Source organism: Equus asinus, chromosome 12, assembly GCF_041296235.1.
Source record: "Equus asinus isolate D_3611 breed Donkey chromosome 12, EquAss-T2T_v2, whole genome shotgun sequence".
Taxonomy (NCBI): Eukaryota; Metazoa; Chordata; class Mammalia; order Perissodactyla; family Equidae; genus Equus; species Equus asinus.
This window is the reverse complement of record NC_091801.1, coordinates 30851090-30873789: the sequence shown is the minus strand read 5'-3', so window position 1 is coordinate 30873789 and position 22700 is coordinate 30851090. Positions and strand designations below refer to the sequence as shown.

The 22700-nt window shown below is 33.6% G+C and overlaps 1 protein-coding gene across 9 annotated transcripts in view; it reads right to left on the bottom strand.

Moving 5' to 3' along the window:
* Positions 1 to 22700, bottom strand: part of RB1CC1 (RB1 inducible coiled-coil 1) — a 91177-nt gene that overhangs the window by 48647 nt on the left and 19830 nt on the right. For 2 of the 9 annotated variants that reach the window (XM_070481293.1, XM_070481291.1), the window contains 9 exons: positions 22130 to 22197; positions 21357 to 21562; positions 17795 to 17909; positions 16719 to 16840; positions 15332 to 15458; positions 14992 to 15162; positions 9380 to 9582; positions 7567 to 7993; positions 2473 to 2643 (listed from right to left, as the gene is read on the bottom strand). In XM_070481293.1, the coding sequence (XP_070337394.1) occupies positions 2473 to 2643; positions 7567 to 7993; positions 9380 to 9582; positions 14992 to 15162; positions 15332 to 15458; positions 16719 to 16789 (1170 nt within the window). In that variant the 5' untranslated portion in view covers positions 16790 to 16840; positions 17795 to 17909; positions 21357 to 21562; positions 22130 to 22197. The remainder of the gene's footprint in view (positions 1 to 2472; positions 2644 to 7566; positions 7994 to 9379; positions 9583 to 14991; positions 15163 to 15331; positions 15459 to 16718; positions 16841 to 17794; positions 17910 to 21356; positions 21563 to 22129; positions 22198 to 22700) is intronic. The other 7 variants (XM_070481294.1, XM_070481292.1, XM_014843703.3 and 4 more) reach the window with 5 other exon arrangements.

The following is a 22700-nucleotide window of genomic DNA, read 5'->3' as shown; positions in this document are numbered from 1 at the left end:
CAAAAGTAGACTGGCTGTCACAGGGACTGGATGACCAACTTCCAATCACCTAAGCCCCTGAAACTCGACTAAGGTGATCTAAGATTGTAAATGCCCCTACCATATAACAAAAGCAAACAAATTTTCTCTAGAAGAAAATGTATCCTAGGATTCATATTTCTCTGATTTTTCTTATCAAAAATAATCAGACACATGAAAAGGCAAGATCATGTGAATTAAAACTATAAGAAACAAAATATACACAGACACACAGACATAGATAATGGAGTTAACAGACATAGACTTATTACTATATGCTTAATGTGATTAAAGAGATGATGAATAAGATGAATATCTCGGTAGATAACTTGAAACTATATAAACAAAAGAACGAAATTGAAATTGTAGAGCTAAAAAATAAAGAACAAAAATAACACATCAATAAATCGGTTCAACAAAAGCTATTCACAGCTGAAAAAGGAATTAGCCTGAACTGTTGGATCAAAAGAAAACATCTAGAATGAAGCACAGAAAGATATAATGACAGAAAATATAGGAAACAAGGGTAAAAGGAAAAGACAAAGTAAAAGGTCTAATATATGTGTAACTGGAATCAAAGAAGGAGAAGTTGGAGAGTAAGACAAAGACAAGATCTGAAGAGAAGTTGATTGGGAATTTTCCCAAATGATATTAAGTCATTAAATCACAGGTTCAAGCAGTACTACAAGCCTAATACAGGACAAACACAAAGAAAGCCACACCTTGTCATATCATAGTAAAACTACTAAAAACTAAACCAAAGTCAAATTGCTAAAAGTAAACTGCAGAGCCTAGAATTCTACATCAAGAGAAAACATCCTTCAGAAATAAAGGTGATTTAAAGAGATTTCCAAATGACAAAAACTGAATTTGCCACTAAAAGAAAATACTAAAGGAGATTTTAATGTTTATTAGACTTTAAGACATCAAGGATGCACATATTACTTAAAAGGAAAAAAGCCAACATCAAGGACAGAACAATAAATAAAAATAACATAATTTTTAAAATAAAAATAATCCAAAAGGCAAAAGCAGAGGGAAAAAAAGGACACAGAATTGAAAAAAAAATAGAAGGAAAATCAGAATTCATAGATTTAAAGACAAATATTCAGTAATTACATTAAATAAGTGGACTAAATGTTCCAATTAAAAGATTTCTCCACTTATTTTGAGGCCATCATATCCTTGATGCCAAAACTTGACAAATATGTAACAAATGAAATATACAGATGCACAAGTCAACATAATTCAGTTTGCTAATATGTTAAACTAAATCCAGAAATACATTAAAAAAAAATACACACAGTATGACAATGTTGAGTTTATCCCAAGAATCCAAGGATGGTTCAAGATTAGAAGTAGAATATAACTTTCTTAATGTGAGAAAGGGTTTCTATTAAAACAAAGAGAATAAAAATAGTACTACAAACAATATAATGTTGGAATGTTAACCACTTTCTATAGATCAGGAATTAAACAAGGACATCCACTACCAGATCTATTCAGCATTGTACTGGGGTTCCATTCAGTGCAAAAACACAAGATAAAAAAATTCAGTTCACAGTAAGGTAACTGGATCCAAAATCAAGACAGAAAAGGAGTGAGTCTGGGAATTAAAAGATGAATACAATTAGGAAACTATAAAAACGCACTAAATATTTTAAACTTTTTTATAAAGGATAAAGCAAGGCTATACACATTTTGTCTGCCTACACTATACTATATATATTCTACCATGCAAGTGAAATAAAAACATTTGTACCTATTAAAATGATTACTCATGTGTTCTAAAGAAAGAAAACATTTAGAGGGAAAATGCTGGCAATAGAAAGTTAAACTAGAAAACCGTGTGTCAGTCAAGATAAGTCAACTCTTTTGCTACAAGATGTTTTACCAGAGTACTTACTAGGGTGGGTGGAGGACAAGCAGTCCTGAATTAAAGAGAATCACTAGTGTGGAGGAAAACATCTAGGTTAACCACTCTTATCAATTCCATCACCTTCTTTTGGTTATAAATGTAATTTGATAACAGAGTTCTTTGCACAATGTATTAAATTAGACCTAAAAAATACGTATTAGTAAAGTCTTTAAGATTTCATATTTTCCTTCTTTCATAAATTTCATTTATTTTTTTTTAATTCTTTGTAGTTTTTTGAGGGGGGAGTAGGAGGTACTCAAGTGTTTAATACAAAGACTGTTATACCATATTCTTTCAACATGTTTTTCCCCGTTGCTCATAGCAGTTTCCTGGTTTATCCTTCCAGTTGGCATCTAAAGTAGCCTCAGTTCACTTTATCTTAACAAACCTGAACACTAAGAACATGCCTTCTTTATCACATGAAAACAATAATACTGCCTTAAGAATATTCAATGATCAAGTGAAAACATGCACATAAAGTACTTGTACAGAAAAACTACAAATTCCTTTCCCTGAGAGAAATTTGAAATAAGCACCTGAGCAAGTTCTTTCTGTTCATTCACCAGTCGGCCACAGCTAGCGATCATCTGGTCCAGGGCATAGAGCCTATCTTCAAGCCCTTTAATGGCTTTCATATTCTGATTATCAAGTTTGGCAATAGTCTGACGGCATTCTGCTATAAATGGTCGAATAATCCTTGGATCAAGCTAAATGACAAGGAAATACATACAAATAAAATTTTCATTAAGTAGTTTAAAATATATTTCACACTATTTGGACATAGTGCTTCAGAGAAAAAAGTAACAGAGAAAAACACAGAAAAGCATGGGAAATCTAAGTTATATTTCCATAAGAAGGTCAATAATAGGATAATTATTATGTTAATAAAACACAATTATTATTGATTACATTAGAATACATAATTAAGAATATAGTGCCGGGAATTACACCTTTTAATCAATGCCACAATTTATCCAATTCTCAATATCCCACAGAAAATATTATTTTCAAGATCTTATGAAATGAAACAGAGTTAATAACTAAAACAGATTCTTTGGTCAGTAATTGTCTTATGAATCTAACTTCCCTCTAAAGTGTATCAACATCTTCAAACTTACCTCCCTTCTGGAAATATATTTATTCTGTCTGTAGCTCCTCAAAGAATTTGTTTGATCAACTACACTTTCTTACTGTTCAATCTCTCCTGTTCCTGGCTTTAATTCTCCAAATTTTCTGGAATTCATGGAAACTAAAAAATTCTCTCAACATTGCTCCCTTTTTCCTTGAAAGAATACTTTATACTGGCAGTCTTTTTATATGCACTCTCCAGAAACACCATTTGGCGAAAGACCACTGATGACCTCGTTTCACTTGAGGTTCTTATATGTTTAGCATTAAAGACAACCTTTTCCAAACTCTATAAGCTTTGGGGCACTACCTCTGCTGTTTCTTCATAGTATCTTCTCTGGGTCCTTTTCCTGTCTAATCAATAAATATAGATGATTCAGAAGGACTTTGTGCTTAGCCCATTTTTGCTATTCCTTATATAATTTCAGCATTAAGCATAACTTCTACGGAGGTAACTCCCAACCCTTTTCAATTCCTGATCCTTCTCACAAATTTTCAGTCTGTGTTTCTGACTGCTTGCTAATATCTGTATGAGGACATCAACCATGATATCTTCCATTACTAACTCAATATAGTTGAAAATCCTTTGAATAGCAGTGACTAAGTGAGTGAAAAAGACTGAGAAAAATTCCACTCTGCTGTACACTGGACTGCTAGGAGTCAGAATCGACTTGACGGCACTAACAACAAATAGTTATTTCCTTGTGAAACCTCTAAATGGCTTCCTTCTGCCCACATCATCATCCAAAAAACACAGTAATGGCTTCAGTGATCTGACCAATAAATCCTTCCAGTCCTATCTTCTTTTCAAACTGAATGAATTCCCTATGACATCCAAGCAAACACTGTGTTTTTCTAGCTCTGATCTTCATTCACACTGATTGCTCTGGCTAGCTATTTAAGCTCATTTGTCTCCATGTAATGGTTCTAGTCAAAAACTACCTCTTTCATGATGCCTTCCCTGATCTCTACAATCTCTACAAATCGTAAATTATTTATGTACAGTTTCTGGTGCACAGAGAACATACAAAAGCAGTTAAAACTGAACTATTCTATTGTTATTATCAAGAATCCAGTACAGTGAATAAGAAGCTGCATTTCTAACACCATGAAAAGAGTTAACGGTGCCATTACTTAAATATAGGAAACACTTGCTTTGCACAATATTAACTATAACTTGTGCATATGTGACTATTTCCTCGCTTTGCTCAATTTTGTGGTGACTGAGTCCAGTGTGTGCACACATTTCCAATCCAAAGTATTATACAAACCAAAGACTAGCTACAAATCATTAAGGTGATAAAAGGCTAAACAAGATGACTAAAATATATTCCAATTTTCAACTTGAGCAAAATTGTAACTATACATAAACTTAACATAGCCATAATTTAAAGAAGATAAAACAAACCCCAAACCAGGGCTCCTTATTATCATGTTACTGTACTTCATAATTCACTGAAGGAATAATACAACTACTCTCAGCATGGAAGAACATTTTGTGACTCACTGAATACAGGTTACATAACTTGACTTTCTAAAATCTTATTCTACTTTAATATTTTATTCCATTTGTCCACAGGTAATGAAAATAAAAATTTCCAAATAAAGTCTTTGAAGAAATTTTTTAAATTATGTATTTTAAACCACAGAATTATAATAATAATTATTTAGCAAATTTTCAATAATTAAACACAGTGCTACACTTATTTTTTACTCTTGGGCTCTTTCCTTGACATCTACAAATAAACATTATTGTTGTCTTAGAGGATAAGAAACTATAAAAACTTTCTTACCCTCTCTATTCTTCCCGTTCCACCTCTAAACCCACCCACAAGGCATAGAACACAAACAATAATATTCCAATAACATCACAAGTCTCCTGGATGAAATACAAGGAAGAGATTCAATAAATTATGCCAGCATTATTCTGGACAGCTTAGAAATGAGCTAAATGCACATTTCCAATTATTAATCATCAGATATACAAAGCAGTTTGCCATCTGTAGTATAATTTGAAATAGAATATCCAAGAGTTGTTCTAACATGAACATACTGCAATCTAAGAAAATATGTAAGTACACAAAAATGCAGCATCAAGCCCAAACTTTTCTTCATATATGAAGGGAGGAACTACATAGTTCATGAAATTAGCATCTATCAATCCACACAAATATTATAAAACAAGGGATTTGAATGACTTATCATGGATGACAGAGGTAATAAATGAATGGCAGTGCTAGGATTTGAGCGCTTATGATTCCAAATCTTATGTAAGTTCCATGATACCTGTCTTGACTAATTTCTTAAAAAAGATACTCGATTTTGGCAGTTGGAACTACATGTTAAACAAATACTGATAAAATTGGGATTAGTCTGTAAAAATGATGGCTTTAAACAGAATTTGCTTTTATAGAACATCAAAACTACCAAAAATAGAAAAATACTAAATTAATAAAAACATCACAGCAAAGTGCTATTTATTATGTGGTACATCCCATTAAGAGAACATCCTGTTATTGTGTAAAATACAAGCAGAAATACATAAACAAATTCTTTAAAATGAGTTTGCACTGCTTTTAATAATATTTTTTTAACCTAATGGGCATGTGCAACTGATGAGAGTGCTGTATTATAGGCAGTATTTTAAGTCATGTTAACTAATTGTATAAAAATAAGAGTTTGGATTTTGCTTTCACAATATAATGGCCATGTAAAATATCACAAACACTTCAGATATGTCCTATGAAAATAACCATCAACCTCTGAGAAGTCAATAATGTGATCCCGTGATAATAATACTATAGCTAATTTCTATTTTCTCTAGGTGTAAATTCTTGTGAATTTCATTAAGCTAGAGAAGGGTCATTGTTTCTTCCCATTTGCCATATAAAGTGAATAAAACTTATGGTTCTGTGAGATTTCATTTAAACATGCAAACACAAAGCCAATTTCCAGTCCTTTAAAAAAGTGGTTCTTATAGTCAATAGCCCCATTCTGGCTCATGAGAAATTATAAAAAATGACAATCACCCTAATCACAATCATGCGGCTGATTTTCCACAATCATAGAGGGAATTTTTAGGCTACTAAAATGTCAACAGTTTAAACAGGAACATTACTTTTCATTTATTTTTGGCAGTAATCATTGCATAATATACTACATACTTCCCTGCCCTGGCAAATGTCTTTCTCTGACAACAAATAATGAACAGGCAAAATGAAATGCCTTCTCTAAAGGATGTCATCAAGAAAATGGATATTGAAAGAATTACAAAGAAACCCAGAATTTATTCTTAAAAGTTTTCCATTTTATTATCGTACTACTTAAGAAAAGTATGTGTTATTTTCCACGCATCCCAGACAATGTGCTGCCTTTCTTTCAATAATCAATTAAAGATCAAGTCTCTTTTCCAATCATGTGCTCTTTTAGAAAAGTTTAATAACTATTCTGCCCATTATCTTTAGACAAGAGCAGCCTTCAAAATATTGTTTCATCTCTCTGCTGACATCACTGACATATGTGCCCCACCAACTTCCTTCCTGGCTTCAAAGATTTTCTATCATATTATAGATCAGATTTGCAGAGGAATTTATTCCCCAGGTTTAGAAGTTTTCCTAAGTGTATTTGGGGGAGAACTTAATCCAAAACACGAGTTCACTATAATTACAAAATACAACTAAAAACATGTCTTAGTTTTGAATTTTAAAATATCTCAGGCAGATGCAGTATTTAAAATTTCTTCTTTTAAATGTCAAAAAGAAGTTCCCTCTAGGGGAATGGTGATTAGAAAGAGGTACATGGGAATTTTCTGGGAGATGAAAATGTTCAATATCTTCTTTTGGATGGTAGTTACTCCAGGAACTAACCACTCAAGACTTATATATTTCACTGAATGTACATCATCTCAGTGTAAGTAAAAACAAATTTTATCTTTAATATTTTTCAAAAAAACCTTGAAAATTCTATAGCATTTTAAATGTGAACATCTGACCCATTATTAAACTGATGTAAGAATTAGGGCAGGCCAGAAGTGGCCAAATATTATCATTTTGCCTATTTACTTATATAGAGAGAGCACTCACAATGCAAGGCACAGGAATGATAAATAATAAGACTGTTCAAGTTTTACCTAGCAGAAAAAAGAGCCTAACTGTAGGAACAAATTAAAGAACAGGAGATATTCCAACTTCCAAGTAATATTACAGGGTCAGGAAAAAAAAAAATTTCAAAGTATTACCACCACCCAAACCATTGCCATTTGAATGGACACTTTAAGGTTTAGCATTGAAGTAGAAATTTTACCTATATTTTAAATCTTCACAAATAAGGTTATAAGTTAAATGATTTGATTTGCCCAAGGTTATAAACTTGGTTACGAAGTTTCACTCCACAGCTCATTATTTCTACTACAACATAATGCCCATTAATAAAATATTTAGTATAAATAACATAATTTCAAGTAGTTAAAATGACATAAGAAATATCAAATTATTATTACTTACCCTGCTCATGGAATCAAAGCACTTCCTGACCAACGATTCCACATCATTTGGTCTATCTTGAACATTTATCCAGTCTAACAAAGAAACATTAAAAAAAGGCAGATCACCGTCTTTAGCATCTACTGAAGTTTCATCCTGCTGGACAGTACTTTGACAAGATTCTCTAATTTCTTTTCCACTTTCAGCATCTGTGGTATCTGGGGCTACATGTTCCACTGACTTGTGAAATGAGGTTAACAAGGATTTGCTAGTTGTTCTAGGCATATCAGGAGAGAGCACCAGTTCAGAGGAGGTTTTTATCTCGGCCTTTTCTGAGCCTTCATGTTCAGGTAAAGAATCCAGTCTTCCCAAACATTCTCTGTAACTATGTCTGGTTAGGCACTCCAACAGTGGAATCTTGGCCATTACTGAAACCGCAGTTCCTAAACTTAAAAAACAAAAGATCTGTCAGTAAAAAAATAATGGTTCTGCTCTAATTACAGATTAGCATTTTGAAAGAAATAACATTTTATTACACACACAAATCTTACCACCTATTACATTATATATGTATAAAGTAGTCTATGAAGTGTTCTTTAAAAGAAACACAGATGGACAGAGATGGATATCATAAACACATTAAAACACCACTCTAAAGTAAAGGTAGCAAGTTTATACCAAACAAGTGAACACTTGTTTTTATCAAACCTTAAGGTATAAAAATTCAAATTTAAAAAAAAGATTTACTATAGCAGTCCCTTAAAGTTCAACTTTTTCTCTTTAAGTCAATCAAGTATTTTTGATATACTGAAAGCACAGGATAAAATTAACAATGCTATTAAAGATTAATATAACTTGCATTCATTACACCCTGAAATAAACAGACAGATAGATGTATGTTGTCAAAAGGCAAGATGAAATTGTGATAATTTCACTTCTGTAAAAACATATGTAAAATGGTTTAGGCTCCTACATTAAATTAACATATCTGAGAGAACTCCCCAAAAAAACCAGTTTCTTGAAGAGGTTATTATAAAAACTTTTAAAAGCTTTTTCTAATTTTAATTAATCATTCCTTTCCTACCCAAGATTAGTCCCATTGTCAACTTAAGGTTAAAATCTTATAACTACTCATACCACAAAATAGAGAAACTTGCATTAGTAAGGTTCACTTGAATTTAAAAAAGAGAAAGAAAGAAAAAAGAAAGAATATGCTACTTCCCTCCAATTCAAGTTAATAAAAAAAATATACAAAAACAAACTAAAAAAATGAAGACAAAAAATTGAAAGCATACACACAAAAAGCTACATTCATGCTGAATTACTGGTATATTTTTACATTCATTATAGTCCTTTGTAAAAATAACCAGTGGGTATCAGATGCGCTTACATGCAAAGAACCAGAAAAACATCTAAACAAGAGCTAGAACACAATGGCTTTTTTCTATCATAGTAAGCTTCTATCATGTGGTAATATTTAAAAATAAAATTTTCCTTGATTGCCTAATGTTTGAAACCACTTCCATTTCCATTAGATATATTATTTTTACATTTGCCTTTATTTTATTAGAAAGGTGGTAGCAGGGCAAGAAGGAGGCAAAGATTCTTGTGTTTATACGTGATTTCAAAAGTATTTTGAGCCTTTAACATAAACAACACAAGAAAAAGAAATGTGGGAGATCTGTAAAATATGTGGCGGATAAAACTGACCATAATTTTTAAATTTTAGAGTCCAAAAAAGTCTCAAAAAATGAACCTAAATTATAATAAATATACAGCCTATTAAAGGCATTTTAAACAAACATCTTATTACCCATTTTAATGGCAAACATACTGAGTAAGTTTTAACTTGATGTCTTCTATGGATTGCAGATAATTTGAATAAATACTTTCAAACTTGAAAAGTAGCTTTTGGTAGGAATTTGAACAGTCCTCCAGATTGGCCATGATTGCAGCCCAGCCTTGGTGTTGAAGATGTTCATCATGGACCAGACCTTCACAGAAAGAGCAAAGTTTCTTGGCAACTTCATACATTTCCTATATTGAAAAAGAAGAAACAAATGATAAAAGAAGGTAATGTTTATGTGCATATTTGCATATGTGTACTTACATGTATGCATGAGTGCATTCTAAATACATTTCAAAGAAAGCACCATTAAAGGAATGTTTTAGTTTATCTTATTGTTCCTGTTTGTTGTGATAATGAGGAGAAAGAGAAATTCCTAACTCATTGCTGCTGGGAGCATATATTGGCAGAAGATCCACAGAGGGCAATACAGCAATAACTACCAAAAGTAAAATAGTATTTATCATTTGGCACAGTGATTCCTCTTTTAGGAATTTATCCTATAGAAGCTTAAATAAATAAAGAATACTAAAAGGTTATTTATTTCAATAATATTAAATGAAATAGAAACAACCTCAATGTCTATCAAGAAATTATTTTTATCTATATAACAATGTACATAGCATTACATAAGATGAAATACCTTTATATACAAGGATATGGAAAGATCAATATCCAGTATTAAATTTAAAAGGCAGGGTGCTGAATTCATAAATATAAAAAAATCAACTACAGGTGACCTACGGATCTAAAGGTGAGAGATTTTAAAAAAAGGTGGGAGGGGATGCTTCTGGAATATAGCATACCATATATATTCCAGGGCCTCTCTACATTGGTTGTTCCCTTCATGTCTTTGGGATAAGTAAATGTTTCTTAAATAAGATCCAACAGCAAGTCTATTGATAAATTGGATATCAAACTAAGAATTTCTATTCATCACAAGACACCATTAGTTGAATGAAAAGGCAAGCCATAGAATGACACAAGATACTTTAAGCATATAAAGTTTGCAAAAGATTATATGAAGACTATATAAAAGCACTTATAAATCAATTAGAAATGTATTAACAACCCAATACAGAATAATCAAGAAACTAGAAGAGTAACTTCACAAAAAGGATATACAAATGTCTCATAAACACATGGAAACCTGCTCATTCTTGTTAATTATCAAAGAAATACAAATTAAATCATAATGGCCTACCACTACACACCCATCAGAATGACCAAAATTAGAAGTACGAAGAAAAACACGTCTCAGTGAGTTTGCTGAGCAAGTAGAACAATCACACACTGCTGGTGGGAGTATAAATGGATACACCCACTTCAAATAATAATAGTAGTATGTAAAGTTGAAAAGAGGCATACCCAAGAGAAATGCAAAAGGTGCACCAAACAATGTATAAGAATATTCACAGTAGTTTTGGTCATAATAGTCTAAAACTGAAATAACTCTCAGTATCCATCAATAGTGGAAACAACTGTGGCATACTTCTACAGTAGAATACTATGGGCAATGAACACAAAGCAGTAATACATGCAATTACATGAATGAATCTCAGAACATAATGTTGAGTAAAAGAGGCTGGACACAAAAGTAAATAAACCATATGATTCCACTTATGTAGAGTTCTAAAAGAAGCAAAGTAATCTATAGTTTAGAAGTCAGCATATTCATTAACTTCAAGGAAGACAGATGATAGTTATTGAAAGGGAGAAAGCATGAAGCAGGGCTTCTGGGGTGACACCATATTTTAAAATTTGTGTTCATTTTGTGAAAATGCACTAAAAATTAATGTACAATTATGATTTGTGCACTTTCCAATATGTATATATCTCAACAAATAGGCAATCATATCATCACTCAAAATGGATGTTTTTCACTTCTTTTCCATTAATTTCATCACTTATTTCATTTTCTTATTTTAGTACATTTCCCAGAAGCTCCAAAATACTAAATAGATTGTTCCTGATTTATGCAAAATGGCTCTAGTAATTCACTGATTTGAAAGTTGATTATCTTTTTATATTTGATTAAGTCTATAGTATATTTATTTTATTTTCTTCTAGGGCTATTTTATTTATTAGGAACACCTAGGTGCTCAATTTTAACAAATGCCTCTCCTGGACAATACTTGGTCATATAGGGACATAAACCCTATATGTTTTCTCCTGTAAAGTATTAATGATTGGGGTAACTAATTATATTAACACATTTCTCAATATTGAACCATCTTTGCATTCTCATAATATATACTCTTTGCTATTAATATATTATTCTTTTGATACTCTTCTGGGTTTTATCTATAAGAAAAAAAGAGAATATTCTGTATTTTCAGGATACAGAGTATTAAATCTTGTTCACAAGAGTTTTCTGACTATGAAAGATATAATAAAATTTTCCTTTTTAAAAATTGTGGTAAAACACATAAAACTTACCATTTTAACCCATTTTTAAGCGTACAGTTCAATAGTATTAAGTCATTCACATTGCTGTGCAACCATTACCATGATCCACCTCCAGAACTTTTTCATCATCCCAAACTAAATTTTTTTATCCATTAAACAATTAACTCAACATTCCCTTCAACCAGTAGCCCCTGGTAAACAAAACTCTACTGTCTCTATGAATTTGACTATTCTAGTAACTCACATAATTAGGATCATACAATATTTGTCTTTTTGTATTTGGCTTATTTCATTTAGCATACTACCCCCTCAAGGTTCAGCCATGTTGTAGCTCACATCAGAATTTCCCTCCTGTTTAAGGGTGAATAATATTCCATTGTGTGTATATACTATATTTTCTCTATCCATTCATCTGCTGTTGGACATTTAGGTTGTTTCCACCATTTGGCTATAGTAAAATAATGCTGCTATGAACACTGGTGTACATCATTATGTTTTATTAAATTATTATCATTTACTCTGTGTTGATAGACAAATACATATTTGACTTATCTTTTTCACAAATTAAATCTTTTATTATTAATTTCACTTTGTTCTGTTTAATGCCCTGTCTACTCTGTAAAATATTAATATTGCCATTTTTATTTTTTTCTACATTTATTTACTAGTTTTCTGCATAACTTTCTATTCATACTTTAGCAACCTGTTTTAACTATTTTTTTTTTTTTTAAAGATTAGCTCCTGAGCTAACAACTGTTGTCCATCTTCTTTTTTTTTCTGCTTTTTCTCCCCAAATCCCCCCAATACACAGTTGTATATTTTAGTTGTGGGTCCTTCTAGTTGTGGCATGTAGGACGCCACCTCAGCATGGCCTGATGAGCAGTGCCACGTCCGCACCCAGGATCCAAACCAGTGAAATCCTGGGCCGCTGAAACCGGAGCATGCAAACTTAACCACTTGGCCACAGTGCCGGCCCCTTGACTATTTCTTATGATAACATAGTTGTGTATTTTTAATTATATCATAAAATTTATCTTTTAGTAAGGAAAAAGCTGGCTAAATTAATTAAAAACAGATATATTGGACTGTATTCATCTCATTATTGTATGTTTAGTATTTACTTTAACTTGCTGTTTCTATTATATCCTTTCTAGGGTTTTGCTAGATTAACGAAGTTATTATTCATTCCTAGTTTTTCCTGCGACTCTTTATGCCCTCTCTTTCTTACTTCTGTCTTGATCCTTGCCTGGACGAAACCTTTAGAATGGTTAAAACTTCTCACCTTGGATCACTAATATTGCCAGAAGTGTTTATTTCTAGATTAAACCTCCTTCTCATCTAATTTTTTTTTTTTCTTTTAAGATTGGCACCTGGGCTAACAACTGTTGCCAATCTTTTTTTTTTAAGGATTGGCACCTGGGCTAACAACTGATACCAATCTTTTTTTTTTTCTGCTTTATCTCCCCAAACTCCCCCTGTACACAGCTGTATATCTTAGTTGCAGGTCCTTCTAGTTGTGGGATGTGGGACGCTGCCTCAACGTGGCCTGACGAGCGGTGCCATGTCGGCGCCCAGGATCCAAACCCTGGGCCGCAGCAGCGGAGTGCGTGAACTTAACCACTCGGCCACGGAGCCGGCCCCTCATCTAATTTTTTTTTTTTTTTTAAGATTTTTTATTTTTTTCCTTTTTCTTCCCAAAGCCCCCCAGTACATAGTTGTATATTCTTCGTTGTGGGTCCTTCTAGTTGTGGCATGTGGGACGCTGCCTCAGCGTGGTCTGATGAGCAGTGCCATGTCCGCGCCCAGGATTCGAACCAACGAAACACTGGGCTGCCTGCAGCGGAGCACGCGAACTTAACCACTCGGCCACGGGGCCAGCCCCCTCATCTAATTTTTTAATCTCTTTAATATAATGCATTTTAATATGAGGTCTTTGTTCAATTAAGTTTTATTTGTTTTTTTGATTTTTCTCTAATCACTTAAAAACTATATATATCCTACTTGGTTCTCCTTTAATTTTGCACCTAATATTATATTTTTCGATTAGCATGTAGTATCCATATTTTTCAACCAAATCAAAAGTTCATGTGTTCTGCATGGCATGCAATTGTGTAACCTAAACTTTTATTAGTTTATTTGTACACTAATATTCTTGTTTTGTTAATAACCAGAAAACAAATCTTAAAGAGCTCTACTATACAAATTCAGTTTACAGAATTTGTGTTTTTTTAAAAAATAATTTTGTTTCTCAAAACATTTCTGGACTCTTTAATGCTTATTAAATATGTTCCAGAAAGACAAGGTTATTCTCTTTCTTTGTTGTATCATATGTGGAAAATGGGGTAGATTCACAAATGTATATACTACATTAAAACAAACTGCTAAGAGATTTACTAAGAAAAGTAAATGTTAACACTAAATAATTTATTTTTATTAATTTGTTTATTTTTATAAAAGGTAAATACTGTTATTTGGTTGATTCTACAGGGTAACATTTTCTCATGTCTAAAAGCAAAATGCGTCCTACTACTGGTATCTTAGAGCCGGTATTACAGTAAAGTATTAGCAAGTCAAAAAGTAAAACCAAATGACTAGGAAACAATCCATAGGGATTGCAAGAGCAATACAAGAGGTATGTATTGGAAAGAAACTTGGTTCTCCTCCAGGATCTAAATATGGATATGTGAAAAAGAATCAAACTTTTAGAGTTATTTAAGCTCTCTTTGTCTATGTCTATTCTAACACAGGTACTTTATCGATAAAAGAAATGTTCAAAAGTCATTATCTGCATACCATCATGTAGAAAAGTTGAACGAATCATGGTTAAGACAGCTGTTCCACCACTGTAGGATCTTGTAATTGTTAGCAATTGTAGAATGACTAAAAATATATGGGCCTGAAATGTAAAAACTAGACATAACTGTAAAATAAATTTTCAAAAAAGTTTGTTATTTTTCATGTTTTTGGTGTGCTTCCTCTGTAATTTATACTATTTTGCTATTTAGATCTGAATGTTTTTAGGAGTAATCTATTTTTTGGATTGTTCACTGACACCTAATAGGCTAAAGCTTCATGAAAATATTAACGAGTGTATGAATAAGACATCATTTTGTTAAATACACCAATTTTTAATTTTAAATTGTACTAGATGTAAGTGTTATAATCTCAAAAAATAATTGTTTATATCTTACCACTGCAAGTTGTGTCCTTGAAGCAACAGTGTGAAAAACTGCAGGCATCATAAGAGACTCTTCGACTTTTATTTCCATTTCATTTTCTGTTGAAAAGGTAGTTTTAGGAATAGCAGGTGGACGATCACATAAGATCATTTCTTTGTTAAAAAGAAAAATTGGATTTGTGTCCTACAGAAGCAAAAATGCAAAAAAAACTGAAAATGTTACAAATACTGAACATGTACACTGCCCTCAATATATAAAACAGATAAATATTACTTTCAAATGTTGAGTTCCCAATTCCCTCTCTGATGTGAGGTTGGAGCACATTTACATGAAAGGGCCCTTGGACACCTACCGTCCCAGCACTGTAGGTGCACACTCTCCGATCTGCCGCCATACATTCTCCTCCATTGACCACCAGCACCTGGTGCTGAATAGCAATCTTGTATTTGGTATGAATGGCATGCTTCAGGTCTGCCACACTTTTTTAAAAAGGCAAAAACATCAGTTATTTACATTTGCCCAATGACAAACTTTATTATCAAAGTAGCACTATATAAAAATATGATAGATAAATGAATTTCATTCTAAAATATTCCCCCCAAAAGCAGTAAAAAACGTAAGCTTCCTGTTTTTGGAATTCGATTCCATAATCAACTGGTGGATCTTAGGTGAATAAATCACCCATGTGCCACAGCTAAAAGTGAGTCTATGAAATACAGGCAGTAGACACATTTATTTTTGTCCTCTTTATATAACACAGCAAAGGAATATGCTGAAATTAGCATCAGGTCTGTTAAAATCCTCAGAACATGGGATGTGTGTTAAAATCTCCACATCACATTACACAAAATACGTTCAGTCTAAACTATATGAAAATTGCTTTCTTTTCCTAAAACATTATTCCTTTAACAGATAAATTGTATTTTATAAAAGCTAGAACTTTAAAAAAGAAAACAATTTCATAATTCTATTTTTAAAACTTAGATTATATATTCTACAAATTGTTTATAACCTCTTCAGCGTCAGATTCATTTGTTCTGTATTGTTATCAAGTCTTTGCTATTATGGTCATTATAAAAATATAAGCAGGTTTGGAAATATGTGCTACTTCTTGTTCCTTTCTGTTTGTTCTCAAAATATATCCTCTTTCCCCTGAGACCTCTCCACACTTTTCACAAATATAAGAGGGTATTCACTGGTCAAATATTTGAAACCCGTGCAAAGCTGGAGAATTATCAGACATGAATCTCACTGATTTGACTATAAATATTAAACTGATTTTATTCTTTCCTTAACAAACAAAACAAACGCTATTAACTTTATTCATACAAGAGGATAAAAACAAATGACCAAAAAACATGAGACTGATAAACACGCTGCTTTATCTAGCTAGCAATAATTTCCTTAGCAATGTCCTATGAAACTTGGAATAGGAATCAGCTACAAAAACTTACTGTTATTTGATAGCTTTAGTTTGAAATAAGTTTATCTATTTGTGGGTAAGTTTGTTGATTGTGAACAATATATTCAAGCAAACAGAACAAAGCACAACTTAATGAATTTAACTTTAGCATTTTAGAGAAAGATGACAATTGTATATATAATATGCTAGGAAAAAAGACTTGCCATATTGCTACTCCTATTTAACAAAGGAATCACTTTCTCAAAATCAAGTAGTTTGTTAACTTTATGCATGTACAAAATGCAAAACTGATGAGAATAAATGAAATACTGCTCACGTTTGCACTGTAAGTTCAGTGTCAAATGTCAGGGTAGTTCCCGTGTTAACCAGAAATACATATAACTTCATGATGATTTCTCTGGATTCTGTGAGCTTATACCTCACACTCTGATACAGTTACTAAAAGAAACAGACAAGAAAAGTGGTCAATTTTACAAATACAACTACAAATACAAATACCCTCATATAAGACACAGCAATGTTAGACTATACAAAGAACAAAAAATCAAAATAGGTTTTGATGGTTAACTGGACAAACCGGTAAATTTGGGCTTAAAAAAATAAATAGTAATGAGATTAGTAAAAAGTGTAACTATTCTACTATGAAAAAATAATTTGATTTAAGGAAGAAAGAGGCCAGGAGTTAGAACAAAAGTTATGTCTACATTTCACACTGTCCAATGTAACCCTCAACATTAAGAAGAAAAAGAAAAATAAAAAATTTGTTCAAACAGCTTCCTAACGCCAAAAGTTCTTCCCCAACCTCTTCCTTAAAACAGTAAAAAAAAAAAACAAAACAAAACAGTAAAGTCTTAAGGTTTAATTTACTAACAGTGACTAAGAGTAGCCACTACTTCCAAGTCAGGGGAAAAGAGTCCCAATTCCTTCCACCAGCTGTCTCTTAATCTGAGTTCTTCCTCCATACTGAGTTAGAAATGCTCCATATCAGAAACCCTGGCCCTAATAGCTATATCACCTTATGCAACAGTAGAAAGCGCAGAGGTCTGGAAATCAGAAAACTTAAAACAGCTCTGCCATTAACTAGTTGTCCAAGTCAAAATCTAACACATAAAATAAAGCTTTCCCATCTATAAAAGAAAGGGACAGATTTCAAGATCTAGCATTTTACTTTTAACAACTGGAGGTAAAATCTCAAAGATTAATGAAAGTGACGAAAGACATAATAAATAAATTCCCAGAAACTAGTAGACACCTTTCTTTAAGCTCTTCATGCTCTTAAGCATCAGCTTAAGAAGAAAAAAGTAAATAAAGTGTTAAAATTAATGTTTCCAAAAGCATTATTTTAAATGCGTTAGATCAAAAACTCTTATCACGGTAGGAACTGGGACTTACCGTCAGGCACTGTGAAAAGGACTACCACTTTTCTTAAAAAGTAGACTAAAACTGGCTTATGTTTTCTTTGCTTGACATTGGCAACTGAATGGCATTACTGGTTAAACTCAGTGAGCTAGAAAAGAAAAATTTGTGATTATAGAGAGAAATAATTCAATATGTGAGAAGATATGGTCAATGTTCTCTTCCTTTTAAAATTATCTTCTGAAAGAATAATCTCTACCCAGTGTCTTTTCCTACCTGCACATTCACTGAAACCACAAGCATATGACTTCGACCTACACCGCTCCATTAAAAAGACATCAAACAAAAGTCCCCAAAGAACTCTAACACTGCCAAACCCCTTAGACATTTTCAGTCCTTAAAATGTAATGGTACAAAAGAGCCCAGGCTGTGGAGTCAGACTGCCTGGGTTTAATTCTGGCCCCATTACTTATATATGATCTTGGGCAAGTTACTTAAGTATTTCAGTTTCTTCTCTTGTAAAACAGGAATAAAAATGGCACCAAAGCAGACAGCCCCTCTACCTCCAGGTACCCACATTCTAGTGAAATCCCAACCTCTCTTGGGTGTGGATAAGGCCTGTGATATGTTTTTAACCAATGAAATACAGCAAAGGTGATGGAATGTCACTTACAAGACTGCTACTCAAGATTACAACTTTCATCTTGCCAGCTGACTCCCTCCCTTGCCAGCTTTGATGAAGCTGACATATGGAGAGGCTCACATGGCAAGAAACTGAAGTTGGCCTCTGGGCAACAGGTGGCAAGAATCTGAGGACCTCAGTATGACAACCTGCAAGGAAGTGAATCTTGACAACCACCGGTAAGCTTGGAAGATCATTCTTGTTGAGCCTCAGACAAGACCCCAGCCCTGGCCTACACCTTCACTACAGTCTTGTGACAGACGTTGAAGCAGAGGCCCCAGCCAAACCATGCCCAGAAACTGTGAAATAACACATTCATGCTATTTTAAACAGCTAAGATTGTGGTAATTTCTTACTCAGCAATAGATAATATAGTACTCCACATCACAGGGGTATTATGAGAATTAAGTGAGAAAAAATGTTAATGTACTAACATGGTGCACAGCAGATAATAAGCATTCAATAAACAACCCCAGCACCCCCCTTCTTGGGCTCTTCCTCCTCTGCCAACTCTCCAGTGTTTGGGTGGGAGCTCAACCTTCCCAATTCACCCTTGTATAGTAGCTCACCTACTCGCATGGCTGCAGCTACCACCACTGTTGACTGCTGACTCCCAAACCTAGCCTAAATCTCTCTGTAGATCTGAGTTATCTATCCAATCCCTCTCAAACTAACAAACCCAAACTGATTTCCTTTATGCATTTCATTATTACTGTTTCTAAAGCTGAGCTCCTTATCTTCTCTGCCCTGCTAAACCTATTCCCTTTTCATTTTTGTTTCTCTTTGCTGATGGACTCTACATTCACCCAGTCTCTCAAGTGCAATCCTGGCTCTTTTGTCTTCTTCACATACATAAACATGAGTAATTATTTATGTCCGGTCAATTCTAACAAATACCTATTGACTAGCTACCCCTATTCTTATTGCTACTATCTTAAATCAGGCCCTCATTCTCTCTAGATTTTTACGAAAGCTTCCCAACCTGCTCCATAACTCCTCTATCTCTAGTCTACCACCATCCACACTGCCTTCAAAGAGCCCATTCTAAACGTCAGGCTGATCAAGTTTTTCTGCTGCTTAAAACTAATCATGATCATGATGATTTTTACAGCAGCAGCTACCATTTATGAGTATTACTATATTCCAGGCAACTGTTGTAAATGCTTTATTAAATGAAATGCTTTCATTTGATCCTCACAAGAATCCTTTAAGATAGATAATATTATCATCTTCATTTTATAGATAAGGCAACTAAGAATTATGGACTTAAGTAATGTCATAGGTTAATGAGTGTGGATTCAAACCCAGGCAGTCCCATTTCATCTTCTCATGCCTTTTACCACTACGATAACATCCAATAAGACAGCAAACATTATATGGCTTCTTCCTCTCCACCACAACTTCCCACCCTCATCCTCCCCACCTCTCTCCGAGTTTCCACTCCCAAATACCACATTGCTTAAACTGACCCAAACAAACCATTTAAAAGTCTCTCAGCCTTCATCAGGGCTGTTCTCCCTGCTTAGACTGCTCCTTCCTCTGCCTGCTATTATCACTCCTTCCCCCTGCCCTACTCCCCCCACACAAATTTTCTTCCACAGATTTAATCACACAATCACATCATTAGCTGTGTACTCTACGTGTGTTTCTATGCTTGCGTATATTGTGATATTTCTTTTCATATATCTCACCTCTATTGAATAGCAAGCTTCTTTAAAGCAAGAACTACGCGTTCTTGGGAAATACCTCTAAAATATTTTCTAAATAATATGAATGAATAATCCTACACCAGTAAAGGATTATCCTATACCCTTGTGAAGACTGCTAAGAAGTCACATGATTGACGTTTACCACAGGATTTCTTCAGCTTGTTCTCAAAGGAAAATCCCTAGATTTTAGAAGGTCATTATCTCCGCAACAATAAGCAAGGTTCTATTTCAACCATCACCAACACATCTACCCCATCACTACCATTTACGGGTGATGGAGACACTCTACAAATGCAGCCCCAATGGCTTGGACCAACTAAACAGATACTGAAGTCCCATCTAATTACCATATACTAAGATATATGTTCCTGTTACAGTACAGATTAGTACCAAATCTTTTCATAGGTGAGGGAAAGTGTCTAAAAAGTCAACAGATTAAGGTGATAAATAAAGAGCTGATTATCAGAGCCTCCAAGTGACAAAGCTGGGTTCCTGGGGGGGTACAATAAGCAAAGTCCCCTGCCAACCTCTGTAGGGCTTATAGTGTAACACAGAAAAACCCACGTAAAAAGTCACTAAAAGTTTGAGAATTTCATACTAGGGCAGTATCCAGCATACCTTAACTTACATATTTACTTATCCTTCACTTAATAATCATCTTTCCACATTATTACAAATGCTTCATAAATATCAATATTGATGGGCAAAAAGCACTCCAACTTGTGAATTCATTATAATTTATTTACTTACTATCTCTCAGGTTTTTGTTTTTTAACCTCACAGGCACACATTTTTCTCTTACATTTAGGATTATTTCCATAAAGTAGATTCCTAGAAGTAAATTGCTGGACCAAAGCACTCAAATATTTTACAGCTATCAGAGTTGATTCTTTTACCAATTTAAACTTCTTAGGCAATGCACACAGTCAACAAGGTCACTATATCCTTGCCAATATCATATTTTTAAATGGTAATATTATTTCATTATTTTATATTTAAATATTGTCTTTGATTATTAGTGAATTTGAACTTCATTCATTGATTGCCTACTATGTACCATACACTATGTTAGACATGGAATGTAACAGTAAACAAGATCAACATAGTTCCAGGACTACTATGAAACTTAATTAGCAGAAAAAATGAAACCCTTAACTTATAAGGTAAGCTTAAAGATTAAGCAAGATGGGCTGGCCCGGTGGCGCACCGGTTAAGTTTGCACGTTCCGCTTTGGCGGCCCACGGTTCGCTGGTTCAGATCCCGGGTGCAGACATGGCACCACTTGGCATACCATGCTGTCGTAGGCGTCCCACATATAAAGTAGAGGAAGATGGGCACGGACGTTAGCTCAGGACCAGGCTTCCTCAGCAAAAAAAAGGAGGACTGGCAGTAGTTAGCTCAGGGCTAATCTTCCTCAAAAAAAAAAAAAAAAGATTAAGCAAGACAATATACATATAACACCCCCAATATAATGCCTAAGACAAGCACTCAATAAACATAGACTTTGTACACTCAGGTGCTAGGTATTGAAGATACGAAAGTGATGGAAAAAAGGTAATATCTATGGCCAGAAAAAGTAGGCAGAATTATCATAAATGTGATACTTTCTAAGAAGTGCACAGAGAATGAGAGGCAAATTATGAAAGGCACACTTAGACTGACAAGAGAAGAGTAGCCAAAGGGTGCAGCCCTAGGAAAGGTATGCAGATATGAAAGATGTTGGCAAGAGAGAAAGCTAGAGCAACAACCAGGGAATCATATGGCTGTGTTCAATAAAGGTTTGATGAATGAAGGAGTGAATTCATAAAAGTCACTGAATGCCAAATCCAAAAGTACAGACTTTATCTTACAGATTAAAAGGAGCCATCTTGTTTTCTGAAAGTTTAGGTAGCTAAAGTATGGTGACTAAAATGGAAAGAATATTTGTGGTAGAGATGATTCGTTAATTCATTCATTCAGCCAAACCCAAGAAAAACTTACTGAGTGTATGTGCCAGGACTGGGTCTTCTGTGAACAAAACAGATCTTTGCCCTGATGGAATTTACAGTCTTGAAGGAAAAAAAGATATTAAACAAAAAGAAAGCAAACATGATATAAGTTGGGATAAATGGCAACGAAAGAAGAGTGAGTAGGACGAAGGACGTACTTTAGATGTGCATGATCAAAGTAGGCCTCTATGTGGGTTACATATAAATGGGGTCATAGGCATGAGAAAAGGTCTGTCCTGCCAAGGTAGGCTAAAGCAGTATAGGGAGACAACATTTTTGTGAGACTAAACATAAAAACTTTATAATAATCATCACTATATTATTCTAAGTTTTTTCTTTTGTTTCCTTTTAAATATTGTTTACTTTCTGTTTTGATATAATTTCACACTTAGAGAAAAGTTACAAAAATCGTACAAAGAACTCCCTCATACCTTTTACCCAGATTCACCAACTGTGTACATTCTACTCCATTTGCTTTATCACTTGGGCCAGTTCATGCTCCATGCATGCTCTTCTCTCACTCTCTTTAGATAAATATATAGGTAGCATGAAAATTAATAAAG